Below are 14,624 nucleotides of genomic sequence, written 5' to 3'. Positions count from 1 at the left end.
AAAATTTGATCATATCAATGTGGTTAGATTGCAGGTTTGGGAGAATTTGGGGAGAAGACTGAAGAGATGATTCTGGAAAATCAGAAATAAGATTGGATTGAATTAATAATTAGATTCTCTCCTAACTACCATTCTCTATCCTAATCGGTGGCCAACTCATTTAAAAATAGTCCACCTCAGCCAAAAACGTTAGTTTTTGGACGGAATTATGGAGGGGGACCAAAAGTGTTGACGGAGCCAAACGTGGAGGTAACGGAATGCTATTTTTAAACTTTAGGGACTTCGTTTGCACATTTTACAAACCTGGTGGACCAAAAGTGCTAATAAGCCTTGATTATACTATCATACGATGGATGGATGCTTGAATATCTTTGATCAAGTACTTCTTCCACTATTTCAGATGATGCCTTTTCCTTTCTTTTCCTTTCATCTAAATCTGTGTGCCAGGGAAAGACACCGAAGATATCATACTGCTTTTATTTCTTGGCACTACTCTCTGTCTCTATTCTCTTCTCCCCTGGCTGGCCCTTATGATAATCTGGCTTGATACGCGTCATTAATTTAATTATGAAAATCTAAAACAAAAGTAATATACTACCCCATTTACTTATATATATTCACGATCAATCAACGCGTGTCAAAGTTGAGAGAAGACTAATACAGAAGAAAAGTACTGAGAAACATGACACTGTAATTAGAGATTGACTTTTTCATAGTTAACGAGGACAAGACAATGCATGTTAAATAATCAGTCCACTCTTCTTTTTTGCACTATCATTAATGGTTGCAGACTTGCAGTCCTTTCCCCTTGTAAGTTTGTCGACGTAATATCAACAATGGTGGTTGAGAATTCATCTTCGAATCAATTTCAGATTCTCCTATGCTTTTCGTATGTGGAGAGAATTAGGTGCATGGGATTGTGGGAAGAAAAATCTGATAAAAAAAATAGATACCCCAGCAAGAAATTGCCTCATGAGCCATAACTTAAGATACATATTTTTTCATGTGACTTTCAAAAAAATATTTTTTCATGTGATTAAAAGTCTGTTACAAAATGTAACTGCTTATTAAAAATTGGAAATAAAAAACATAAATAACATGAGAAAAAATGGGGAAATTAAAGAAGAGAGTAATGGACGGTGTTGGTTGATTAAATGTGAAGGGATCGGGAAGAGGACAAGTAAGCATGCACGAGTATTCACGCCTGTTAGACGTCAAAGGATGGAGGAATCACGCACTGCACGTGAGGCAGATGAATTGATTAACTAAGAATGGTCAAATAACACAAGATTAATTAGCAGTAACTAAGATTATTGGCGGATTCTATGGGTGTCTCATATGTGGGGCCTTAGCTCGGGGTTTTTCCGTTTTTCTTTTGTTTCTTTCTGAACTGAACCAAAAAAAATTAAGAATGGTTAATCCTCGATCGAATCTAGTCTATTCTCGGAATACAAACTTGCTTGTTCAATTATTCTTCTTGAAACCCTAAATTATTTACAAGCGATTATTTTGTGTATTGTACAACCTACTACTACTTAAGTTTTAAAATTAGATCATATAACCATTGCTCTTCCAACCATCGTCCTTTCTCATCGTGACGCGGTCGACATTTGTGGAAGGTAGTAGAATCCCTTCAATCACAGCTGAACTTAAATTCCGAGGTTTTAGTTGAGTCTTTTCCCTAAAAAGAACCAATGATCCGTTGACTTATGGTTGGACTTTTTTTTTAAAGAGAACCAATGAACCGTTAACCTATATAAGTACGTGTCTCAGCTAAGCTATTGGTTTGGGATGGGCCAGTCCGATATGGATCATGGATTTTGAGTTTTCTGACCATACACGTGAATGGAAAGATGATGATGACCTTGGGATATAAAAAAATCATGTGATCATGAATAATTGTGAGCCAATGATCCACTATTATGAATCATATGGGATAAACTAGGCTATGCAAGTAGTGTCAATAATTAGTTATCCTTGAAATATGAATTCTTAGGTGTACAGTTTGGCAGTTAATAGTTATCATCAATGATTCAATTCTACAACCAATAGGTAAAAGAATGGCTTATACAAAATTATCTGGTCGGTCATATTCTATTAGAGAGTTTATTCATCATATAAAATGCTTGATGGGTATAATTAAGGAATATTAAGAACTGATGATGATACTTCCTCAGTTAAACCTTGTACAGTTGTACCTAAAAGTTGGTTTCTCTTACTATGATTTGTCTCCTGCATATAAACACAACCCATGCTATCAAGCACTAGATTCTGTATGAATTTTAAAATAGCCACAATCATCAATCATATCTTCCCTTTGTGCATTGCTTTGGGTCATTACCAATTGCTTGCCACCTTTATTTGACTGTTCATAAGTTGTGGGACTCGAGTCAGGAGAAGCAAATTCCATTAACGAACTAAGTTGCATATAAAATTGTATCTTTTCTCATAACTTCCCACTCATTCATTCTAGAGGGTTAACTTTATGCATATAATAAAAGATTAAAGTTTCAATAAACACATTTAATTTGTTTTGATTATTGAGTGGCGTCATTTGAATGCAAGAATTCTTCAATGATTGACGCTCCTTTATGTATGTGTGTGTTAGAGTCGAATCTTGGAGGACCCGCATCCTTGGTTTTTGGATTCAGCTTTTCTAGTTTCTTAATCTGCTCATATGAACAAAGCTATAGTGAAAATGATTTGATTAGTGATCATACTAATCATCCATCCACCGTTCCAATATTTATTCTATTCTTTGAGGGAATACCAAATAATAATAGCTGACATTTGTTGATTGGTAAGGCAAGGTGGGCAAATCTCCACCAATACATGCCATAAACGAAAAGAAAAAGTAAAGAGGATGGGGCGTGGGGAATGGGCAATGTTTAGTGACAAAATTAAGAGATGAAAAGAAATGTGGTGATTTAAAATTGGATATTTTTTTGAAAAAAGTGATTTATTTAATAAATGATGTGAAATCTAATTGTAAAATTTTATAAATTATTGATCCAGCAATTTTGAAACATCTGTTTAACTTAGAATGATATATTCGTGCCAGTTGATCTAATATTAGCATGCAACTAGCGGGATTACCCGTGCCCTGCACGGGTGACTTTTGTTATTTATAATTTAAATTTCATGTAATATTATGTTTTGTATCTTTTTAGTAAATATATTTTAACAATTGTTTCAACTATATGTTCTTAATAGTGATAATTATGTATTAATCTACCACAACTTCTTACTTATAAATTTTTAATTATTTAAATATGAAAATAATTAAATATTTTAAATTATAAGACTTAAATTCACTCAAATTTTTATATATGCATTAAATCAGTATTTTAATTGTTTTATACATGTTTAATTATTAATATTTGATTGATTATTTTTCATATCAATGTTTCTATTTATAATAGCAATAACACTAATAATAATATATATATTTTGATTCAAAATGTTTGGTGAATGTGCATTTCCTTAAGGGATTTCGCCTAGGCTTCTGGTCCGCGTTCGATCCCCTCTAAGGGAAAATATAATACATTTGTGGTCAGGGACATTACTACCGTATCACGAGCCAGATCAGTCACGTGGGGCTCTTTTCCCCCGTGGTGACTGGTGGCCAAAGGACAAAAAAAAACATGTAACAACAAAATGAAACCCCACTTCTAATAAAACTCAAATCAAATCATAGGAGAAAATCGCCAGATTAAATAAACCAAAATAATAGATAATTTACGAAAATTATTTAGATCCAGAGGCTTCTCTTATTTTTGAATAAACTCTCATGTGACTATTACTTTTAAGTTTGAACTCGTTCCTCTTTTTTGTCCTTGGCTCTTCGATCATACCTTTGGTAACCACCGCCTACCAGGGACGATGGAGGAAAAATTCATTTTATCAATCCAAGCAGATAAATTGAAGGATGTTCGTCTTTCCCCTTCATGATTTAAAAAAGGGGTGAAACAATATATGATGGTGAATAAAAAATGGATGAATAAGTAAATAATAGGATCATGAAATAGGGGTGTTCATAACCGAACCAAACCAATTAAAACCGCTCAAATCGATCCAAAAAAACCAAAAACTGAAAAACCGAAAATAGCAAAAACCAATATTTACGCTAATGGATCGGATTGGTTTTCAGTTCCCATGTTCTAAATCGTACCGATCCAAACCAAACCGAAAGTATTTATTTATTTAAATTTTGACATACATAATTACTCATTTAATCATACTTATAATATTTTATTCCATGTATACCCAAACCTTTACAGTAATGTGTTTAACATTTTCCAAGTTAGGAGACATATGTCTTCTTTTCATTCAGCGAAAGTGAAACATATCAGTGCGTACATAATTCATTTCTTACAGTATTGATGTTAGTGTTAAGCATGATATCTTGTCTCTATAACTTTTACAGTGCTTCTTGTTTTATGATTTTATTTTCTATTTTGTTATGTATTTCAAGATTTTTACTTTCTTTGAAAAACTGAAATCCAATCCAATCCAAACCGATAAAAATTGGATCGGATTTGAAAAAAAAAAATTGGGTAGTTAAATTATAAAACCGAAACGATTGATAAATTATTTTTCTCTATAGTTGTTTCAAATGAAAGAAAAATTGAAGGTGAAAGTTCCTTATCGTGAAATTGAATAAAGAATTGAGAAACAGAAAAATGAAAGGGAGGAAATAGAGGAGTATGAAAAATATGGAAGAAAGTTGAAAATACTTACCATGGAGTAGACGAACGGAGAAAAAAACAGGATGAGTTTTTTTCATAAGAAATTTCAAAGATGGGAGGAAGAAGTATAAGATGAATAGGAAATGGAGGAAAATGAAAGTCCTTGCCTTGTTTTCGAGGAGGTATGCACAAAAGGATGCTTAAATATTTTGATTTATTAATGTTTAATTTTTTCCTAAAATAAAATACTCATTATTGGTCAATGAAAAATTAATAAGAAATTAAACATATCAACAAAATTATTTGTATTAAATGTTCTAAGGATTCATTAATTAAATTATATCAAAATGTTATAGATTAAATAAATAATGTGAGAAATGTCTCAAAAGAGCAAATGAATTCTCTAACCAATGCACATGTATAGCAAAATTAATTATTTTTGCATTAAGATAAAATTAAAGCATTATCTAGCACATGATTGATAAATTATTTTTCTCTATAATTGTTTCAAATGAAAGAAAAATTGAAGGTGAAAGTTGCTTAACATGAAATTGAATAAAGAATTGAGAAACGGAAAAATGAAAGGGAGGAAAGAGAGAAGTATGAAAAATATGGAAGAAAGTTGAAAATACTTACCATGGAGCGGAGAGAAAAACATGATGGGTTTTTTTTATAAGAAATTCCAAAGATGGGAGGAAGAAGTATAAGTTGAATAGGAAATGGAGGAAAATGAAAGTCCTTACCTTGTTTTCGAGGAGGTATGCACAAAATGATGCTGAAATATTTTGATTTATTTATGCTTAATTTTTTCCTAAAATAAAATATTCATTATTGGTCAGTGAAAAATTAAACATATCAACAAAATTATTTGTATTAAATGTTCTAAGGATTCATTAATTAAATTATATCAATTTAATTTCAAAAATGTGGAATATTTCATTTTTGAAATTTCAATTCTTTAATTAATCTTGTCTAATTTAATTAAATTTTTTCGTTATTTCTTACAAATTATTTCATTGTTCCAATAAATTATCAATTCTTGAGCATCAAGGTTTTTAAAAATTGAATTTCAAAAGACAATTAATTATACTCATTAATTGTAGGAATTAATTAGAGCCATTAATTTCAATTATAAGAAATCAAAATTGTAGTATCTAAAATAGGAATATTTATTCAATTGCCAAATTTTCGAAAAATTAAAAAAAAAAAGAAAAATGATGCTAAAATTTTTTAAAAAATATATTTATTTTATTTTCAAAAAATTATTTGCTCATCACACTCATTTTACAACTAATCTAGTAATAATTAGATTTTAAACGATTACTATAGTAAAGGAAATTCGAATTTCAAAAAAATTAATTTATATTTTAAAATCATTTTAACCATAATATTAAAGAAAAACAAATAAATGAATTTTAGAAAAATAAAAATTAAAAGATCCAATACTTATTTCTATTTGAAATAATTACGAATATTTATTATAACTATTTAGAATATTGTTAATTAAAAAAAGGGATTGCAATTATTTTTATGAATCGTATTTTCAAATTTGTAATATTTTTTTAAAATATTTGATTTATCTTAAAAAATAATTTCAGGGAAAATAAAAATTTAATTTTTTTTAATCAGAATTGATTATTTTCAAAAAGTTTTAATCTAATTATGAATTTTTAATAATGGATGAAATGAAATAGGTTTAGAGATGTTCATGTATTGTTTCATGTTTTCGAAAATATGGAGGGGCAGAAAATAATATTATTTGGAATTATATCCTTACTTTGATAGTTTTTATAAGTATTACTTATGTTTTATTCTTAATAAAGATTTTACCTATATTAAAATTAGCAATTAATGTGACAAAAAAAGTGGAAATATATTTTTTTGTTTTGGAAGGAAAATGAATTACTTAAGAGGAGACATGTGGCATAGGTCTTCTAGAAGAAAACCTTCTTTTCATATATATATAGATATAGATTGAAAAATTAAAATAACATTTACGTTGAAAATTAAATTAAAAAGGATTTAAATTAATTTTATTTTCTGATTTTTTATTATTTTTGTTCTATTTTCGAATTCAATTTTTTTTTATTATATTAGATATATTTTCAAATAAAATTCCTAGTAAAGGTTACATAAAAAATTGAAATTAAAATCAATATTAAATATTGAAAATATGTACTTTCGAAACAGATGAAAAATTAAAATAATAATTACGTTGAAAATTAAGTTAAGAAGTATTTTTTCCGATTTGTGATTATTATTTTTTATTTTCGAATTTAATTTTTCTTATCATATTTGTAATGTTTTCAAATATAATTCCAAGTAAAGGTTATATAAAAAATCGAAATTAAATATTAAAAAATTAAAACATTAATTGTTGTGATAATTCAATTAAAAAGGATTTAAAATAATTTTGAACTTTTAAATAAAGGTTACATAAAAATTGGAATTACATTAAATGATATTAAATAGATTGAGTCATGATTGTATGTTGTGACAAAAAAGTAGAATGAATATTTTTTTTCTTGGAGAGAAAATGGATGAATATGGAGGTGCCATGTGTCATAGATCTTCTAGAATAAACCTTAATTTCACATATATATAGATTTTTGGAATATTCCATTTCTTGGAGAAAAAATTCCAGAATATGCTCTAGCTTTTTGGATCAAATAGGATAATAGGGTCCGCTAATGGAAAAAACCTTGAAAATTTGTTTAGTAATGAAATGTTTATTAATGATGTGTGTCTCACATATAAATTATTTGTTTGATTTGTAAAAGTTTTAGCCAAAAAAAAAAAGCAAAATTTTTAAAAATTGATTTTTTTTCATTTTTGAATTTAAAAAAGGTAATTAATTATATCCATTGACTTTAGTTATTAATTAGAGTCATTAATAACAATTATAAGGATAAAATGTTTAATATAGATTAAAATTTCGGAAGAATAAATCAAACTTAATAAAAACATGATGCTTATTTTCCAATTTACCAAAAAATCATGATGCTGGAAAAAAAAATATTTATTTGATTTGAAAACATTCATTTTCTCATCTAAGTAAACCAACAACCAATAATATTAATTAGATTTTCAACAATTATTATAATGAAGAAAGTTAAATTTCAAATGTAAAATTAATATAATTTTTCCTTCCAATATATTTTTTAAAAAATTTAAATATATTTTTTAAAAACATGTTAAAGACATAAATTATAGGTTAGGAAATAATGATAGTTTAAATTAAAAGTTTCAATATTTATTATCAACATTGCTGTTGGAGTTGAACAAACAAAGGATTCCAATTTTTGTTGTGTATTATATTTTTTAATTTGTAATAAAAAAACTAATGTTAGATTTATTTTTAAAATAATTTCAAGTAATTTTTATATTTAAAATTTAAAAAGTGAGAAAAAGATTTCGAAATAATCATTTTTTTTTGAAATAGATTTCGTAATATTACTTGAATTGTCACAAACTTTCAAAAATATAATATTTAAAAATATGCATTCAAGTGTATCATATAGGATAAGGAATTATTAATAATAAATGAAATTAAATAGGTGAGAGATGAAATATGTTGTAACAAAAAAGTGGGATGTCTTTTTTTTTCTTGGAGGGAAATTAGAAGAATTTGGGGGTGCCATGTGGCATAGGCTTCTAGAAGGAAACATTATTTTCATATATATATAGATTATATTCTCCAAAATGACACATCAAACACGTATTTAGTCTATCAAAATTGATTTCACCTCATGGAATGTCCTCCCCACACATGATACTTTGGGGGTAAAATAAGAGCAATAGAGCATAATACTCCCTCTGTTCCTAATTATAAGACATAGTTTCAAAATTTTCATATTTTTAAATATAAGACCTTTTACAATAATCTAGTAAAAGGTTTTGTACTCTTTCATATTCACCCCTCACATTAATTGTATGTTTTCAATTCCAAAGTTACCACCTACCATTAATAAATGCAATGATTATTAGTGAGAGAAAATGACAAAGGGTAAATAAGAAATAATGTATGCATTTTTAAAAAATCAATACACTAATTAGTTACATTAAGTGTTTTCATAATAAGCGTAATTTTTTGTAATATGTCTCATATTTAGGAATGGTGGAGTATCTAGGTGGGTCACGGTTTAGAACAACGAATTCAATTCCACTCCAGCATATTCAATCTGTATGTCATCGCACAAAAGAAACTCAACAGTACAAAAATATTTCCATTGATTATAATATGTCACCTGGGTCCTAAGTCCTAACATCTCCAACTATATGACATACAACAAGACAATGTATTAGCGTTTTTTTATGCTAACAATATTTTAATTCACTTTTCATTTTTTTTTTGCTACATTTTGTAAAAATACCTAGAATGCATGGGAATTATTTTTTGTCCAAATGCATTCTTTTTTATAAAAAAAAAAAATAGTGTTAATTAGTTTTTTTTTTTGTCAAAGGATTACTCTTCAGTTCAGATTTATTACATCAGACGAAGCCAATAATTCCGGGGTTTGATTAGGAACTGCATTAGAAATTCTACGCGCACTCGGTGGTATTTTGTCCAAACATTATCAAGCCCAACACAGGCTTTTCCAAAAATGCAGCTTGTATCTTGAACCCTTAGGACCAAAAGAAATATCATAGGCCCAAAATAAAAGCAACTGACATTAAATGGTCCAATTCGTTTGACCAAGAAAAAAAAATGGTCCAATTCATGCCATTATATATAGTAAAGTCTTGATTTTGGGTGTAAATATAGTATAGTCTACGTCAAAAAAATTATATAGTAGCCTTTGATGGAAGGGATATATGCAGCAATCTGTACCAAAGCAAATTGATTGAGTATGTTGGGATTTCTGCCTGAGCTCCGTTTTCCTCCATTGAAGTGGCAAATCCCTTTTTCAATGTACAAAACGTGAAAGGAATGTAGCCAATCCATTAACCTTCAGATGGAGCTAACGGCAACACCAAAAACACTCAATTTCTGAGTACATCGATCAGCATTCTATATTTCGATCTTCAGGCCATCCAAACTCCTCCAAGAATGCCAACACAACTCCATTTGACCAGCCAAAACCAGTCTGCAATATTCCAATACAAACTGTCAGACTCGAACGTGATACTCTACTTAAGGTGAATCAAGCATGAATCACTTGCTTTTATTTTATCATTTGATATAAGAAGACTAATCACAAATCTATTGAAAATATACCATGCAAATTTCTTCCCCTCACCACAAATCACATTATATGTTTCTCAAATATTACCCTAAAAGCCTAAAACCATGATATGGGGGTATAGTCATACCTGGGGTATGTATTCACCTCCACCTCCAAATTCTCCGCAATGCTCCACGTTAAACTTTTCATGCATTACACCTGTTTTCTTGTAAACAATATAATTCGTTTTGATCCATCTGATGGCAATTTCCTCTGCCAATGTCCTTGCTTCTTCCAACCCTGATTTTAGCAGACCTTCAACTAGCATGTGTTGAAGTGGTGCCCAACCATTTGGAAAGTCCCTATAAACAAAGGCTGATTAGCATGTTTGGATCAACTTCTTTTTCAATAAAATCAATTCTGAGTCCCAGACTCACATAAGCTTTTGCCTAGAGTTGATTATGACTTCATTATACGTTGCAGAAACGTTTACAATTATGCACTAAGTAAAATGTTTTATTTCTTCTCCCTCCCAAACTACCTACCCTTTCCCATTTTCCACCAATACGAATGTACTTGTAACTTACCACTGTTGTCCTGAATCACTCAAGGAAGTTGCAATTCCAGCAGCACAAAGCAGGCCAGAAGTTTTGAGACTTTCAACAACACTACCCACAAGTGAAGAATCTTCAAATTCAAACCATATTAACTATCAACTTAAAACACAGGGAAATCTTTTTAAAAAATCAGAGAGAAAGGTATTGCTCATTAAATAAAGAAACAATCACTCACATACTTGATATTTGTATCCACATCAATTAAGAATACCTGAGTAAAATGGCTTCATCCACAAAGGAACAAAATTGGAAGCAAATGCATTTTCATTCTGCTGCGTGGTTTTCAAAACTTGAATCTCCTAGAAGTATCAAAGAGACAGTCAGAAAAACTGCATAAGGCTAATATAGTTTTCCATATGATAAATTTATACAAGTAGCACTTGAAAATACCTCAGATGTGCTATCACTGAGCCAGTAATCAAGCCATTGAGTCATGTTTGAGTTCCAGAAAACAGAGTTCATTGACTTCTTTCTAAGATCAGAAATTTGCAGAAAGTGTTCAGCAGTACTATTATCTCCAGTAACTTTTGCAAAGAAAGCAATATTATGCTCCATCTGAATCAAAAGGCATCACAGAATTAAATCAAGCTACAGACACTGATCACAGGGCTTCTTTTAGTCATTGGTCTAATACATACCCCAAGTAGAAATGCATTTAAATCAACAGGTATTACTGATGTTGTAGACAATGTTGTGAAATCAGGAGGATCTCTGCATCAAAACATGATAGGATTTCAATGAAATTGCAAGTATTGTTGACTAAGTGCCCGTTTGGATACACACTTATTTTGGAGACATATTATTGGAGTTTATCAACTAGAAAATGCACTAAAGAAGCTCCAACAAGTACTTTTTGGTTTGCATACAAACTGTTACTAATTAAACGCAGCATAGTGTTAGAATTAGCTGAAGTGTGTTCTATTGAGAAAGGTGAGCATTTGATTGAAAGCAACTTGCTTAGGTTAGGGAGCCTATTAAAAACAAATATTTGCCACAACTGCATTTTCAGTGCCTAAGAAGTAAGAAGAAATTCAGATTATTTCCTTTTCTTTATCTGTTTCGGGTAGAAAAAAATTGTAGTTAATAAATTAGTACCTCATCCATCTTGTGCTGAAGTCCCATCCTGATTCAGCAGCTGATGCCAGTTGACGGTAAAAATGTTGTTTTTCTGAAATTTTTGAGAACTTGGAAGCAGATGTCTTGTCCTGTGTCATGGAATTACCCAATGTTATAGTCAAATGTCATTTCCCTAATTACCACCACAGTATTTACCAGAGCACACACTCACTTGTATGGATGATTCTGGCCTGGGTTTGTTCCACATTGCATTATAACGATTTAGGTTGTGAGTGCAACCTTGAGCATCCAAAATGGTCACTTTATGTATATCTACAAGATCAAATAAAAGCTAAAACCATTAACTTGGAAAACCTAAAAGGTATGCATATTCAAGTATCATCCAACAATTAGGCAAAAACTTTGGTGTAATACCTGAATTCCAAAACTCATGCTCTTTCAGTAGCGCAGGGAGAGACCTTTTGACTAATTCTATGTTGCCAGTGCTACAGTATATCTCATAAATCATAGCGCTTAAAAGGGGAGGCTGGCTGTAAAATCATAGTTAAACTTATTGTCACCTTTTCTGTTTGTAAGAGCAAGAATTATGGCAATAATTTCTTTGAATTTCAAAAGGTGCTGTGCAGATGAGGATGAAATATATTAGGATAAAACAACTATAGTCAAAATTATGCCATGAAAATTATCTTTTGAAACTTATTGCTCAATTATTCGAAGCCTAAAGATCAGTAGATAAATTATAAACCCCGAAACAAAAAAAGCAATTGTTTTTTAAGTACACGAAAGGATCAGCATATACTTTAAGGAAAGGATATACATCTTCAAACACTGGAGTACTGGACACATCATAAGCATGTGCACACACACACACACACAAAATCAAACTAAGACTTTGACTAGCAAGTGAAAGTACAATAATACAATAATGGTTACTAGACATTCATTTAGGTTGTATACAAAAGACAAACAAACAGAGAATATTGATTCATTCACACTTATATTTATCTTTCATCTTATTTTTAAATATTTCTCCTTTTTATTTTCTCTTTTCTATTCCTATCATATCATCTATTATATTATATGATCATATCTTTTATTTCTCTCTTGTTTCTTCTTCATCCACAAGGTAGAGGTGGATTTCATCTGTGAACCAAACATAATTCATTTATTCGAAGTTTCCCATCACAACAAAATTGTTCCAAGTCACGAATCACTTAGACTAACATACATTTCAAATATTACATTTTTCTCCCTATCTTTCTCTTTATATTACTGTGTATATTACATGTATCATTTATCTTTCTTCTCATCCTATATCATCTCATTGTGTGTCTAAGGCAATTGGATGTACACCAAACATTACAACAAAATGAGGGGAACCAACAACAAAAAGACAAAATGAAATTCAAAATAGCATTGCTGTGAAAAAATGGAAAAGAAGAGGGTAGTACTAGTAGTAGTACCTCCTGTTAGTGTAGTAAGCTCTAGCACCATTAAGCACGAACCCATATTCCTCTATCATGTGAATGAGATTCATGACAATATCAGTAGCAGTCTTGTACATTTTACTCACCAACAAACCCCTGAAATCTCCAATAAAAAACAGAGCAAAACAACATCATCATCATCACCATTCACCAAAAAAAAAAAAAACAGAAAAAGCAATGAAGCAGAGAAAGCATGCACGAATATACGAACCTGATCACCCAATAGGAATCCCAGTAATAAACCTCACGAAACCTTGAACCGGGAACCACAGCAGAAGCCGGCAGAGGAAGCAGAGTATGCAACTCCGGTTCAGCCACAACCGAACCAGACACCTTCCGGGTCAGATTCTTCCACAACGAATGAACCTGAATCGCCCACGCTCTCACCTCAAGGTTCTTCACCTTCGGCAAGAAACCCTCAGGCTCAGGAACAAAATCCTCTGGATCAACGTGCACCAGATCATCCCCTGCATCCTCAAAATAGCCTTCTAGAAAACTCTTCAACTCACGGGCCGGGATTGACCCATTCGCCGCCCGTGGAAGGTTCTGGAACGCGTCATCGGTGACAGCGAGGCTGAACTTGAGAGGCAAATCGACGTAAGTCTTCGGGTCGAAGTGGGAAGGTTCGCCGTCGTTGTCGCCGCCGCCGGCGAAGGATTCGAAGGCGGTGTGTTGGAGGCGTTCGAGGAAGGAAACGAGAGGGGTTGAAGGCTTGACGGGAAGAACAGCAGCGGCAACCATGGCTGTAACGGTGGTGAGTGGTGTTAGTGGTGAGAAGAACAGAAATAGACATGTTAGAAGGAGGTGCAGTTTGCGTGTGTGGAGTGCCATTGTGATTTGCAGAACCGAAATAACAGAAAAGTAACTGAAAACAAGATGAAGAAGAAGAAGAAAACAAAGCAAATGGAATCAAGTTGCCGGCAGTGTTGACCTGAGTTTTGGATTTTCGTGACAATTGAGGTTTCGAACAGAGAAGGTGCCGTCTATAAATACTACAACATTGCTTCAAATCAAATGGCTTTTGGTAACGTGTTTGGATTCATTGGTGCTAACAATTCTTTCTGTCGAACCAAACACGCTACCGAATTTTTAAATTGATTCTATTCATGGACCTGGAAGGCACTATCAGTCTGCACAATGAGATTCATTACTGAAATTGATTCTTTTCATATAATGTATAAGATTTATTACATTTTTCTTCCTTTTCTGTTTCTGAGTGTGTACACTTAAGAATGGTCAATGGAACATTTTGATATTAGAAATAAAATGTATCTACACGTCAAAAGGAAGGTTTGGAACATATTATTCATGACAAAATGATAGAGACAGCAACCTAGAGAGTCACTGACACGTCAGTTATGGGATAGAACGTTGTTGGAGCTTATTATTGAATAAATCTTCTTTACTCTAATAGAGACATGCACCTCAGCATCTAGTCACTTATATAAGGACTTGCTGATAAGCACTATATAGACTGGAATATGAGAGACTGGAAGAAAATATTGGATTAGTTAACAAATGACATTGACTAAAATGCACTAAAGAGTAAGATGAGCCTATTAAGCGAGCGTTTGAAAGAGCTTATTTGGG

At 31.2% G+C, this 14,624-nt stretch overlaps 1 protein-coding gene across 2 annotated transcripts; it reads right to left on the bottom strand.

Annotated features, from left to right (window-relative positions):
- Nucleotides 1–9,314: 9,314 nt before the first annotated feature.
- Nucleotides 9,315–14,266, bottom strand: LOC130714608 (probable trehalase). 2 transcript variants are annotated; one of them, XM_057564514.1, is made up of 12 exons: nt 13,966–14,266; nt 13,246–13,777; nt 13,011–13,130; nt 11,962–12,077; nt 11,759–11,859; nt 11,566–11,675; nt 11,109–11,181; nt 10,861–11,025; nt 10,682–10,769; nt 10,441–10,540; nt 10,002–10,215; nt 9,315–9,775 (listed from the first exon to the last, which is right to left on the bottom strand). In XM_057564514.1, the coding sequence occupies exons 2-12, from the start codon at nt 13,773–13,775 to the stop codon at nt 9,692–9,694; spliced, it is 1,701 nt and encodes a 566-aa protein (XP_057420497.1). In that variant the 5' UTR covers nt 13,776–13,777; nt 13,966–14,266; the 3' UTR covers nt 9,315–9,691. The 2 variants fall into 2 exon arrangements, with proteins under 2 accessions (XP_057420497.1, XP_057420496.1); XM_057564513.1 differs by having other exon boundaries at nt 13,246–14,177.
- Nucleotides 14,267–14,624: the final 358 nt, after the last annotated feature.

Source organism: Lotus japonicus, chromosome 4 (genome assembly GCF_012489685.1).
Source record: "Lotus japonicus ecotype B-129 chromosome 4, LjGifu_v1.2".
Taxonomy (NCBI): domain Eukaryota; kingdom Viridiplantae; phylum Streptophyta; class Magnoliopsida; order Fabales; family Fabaceae; genus Lotus; species Lotus japonicus.
The sequence above is the reverse complement of the archived record's forward strand: the minus strand, read 5'-3'. Positions and strand labels throughout refer to the sequence as shown.

Coding starts and splice junctions, on each gene's coding strand:
- LOC130714608 (XM_057564513.1), bottom strand. CDS start 13,865: ATGGCACTCCACACACGCAAACTGCACCTCCTTCTAACATGTCTATTT. Junction 13,131..13,245: donor GATTCCTATTGGGTGATCAG/GTTCGTATATTC, acceptor TGGAGATTTCAG/GGGTTTGTTGGTGAGTAAAA. Junction 10,770..10,860: donor TCAGTGATAGCACATCTGAG/GTATTTTCAAGT, acceptor TGATACTTCTAG/GAGATTCAAGTTTTGAAAAC.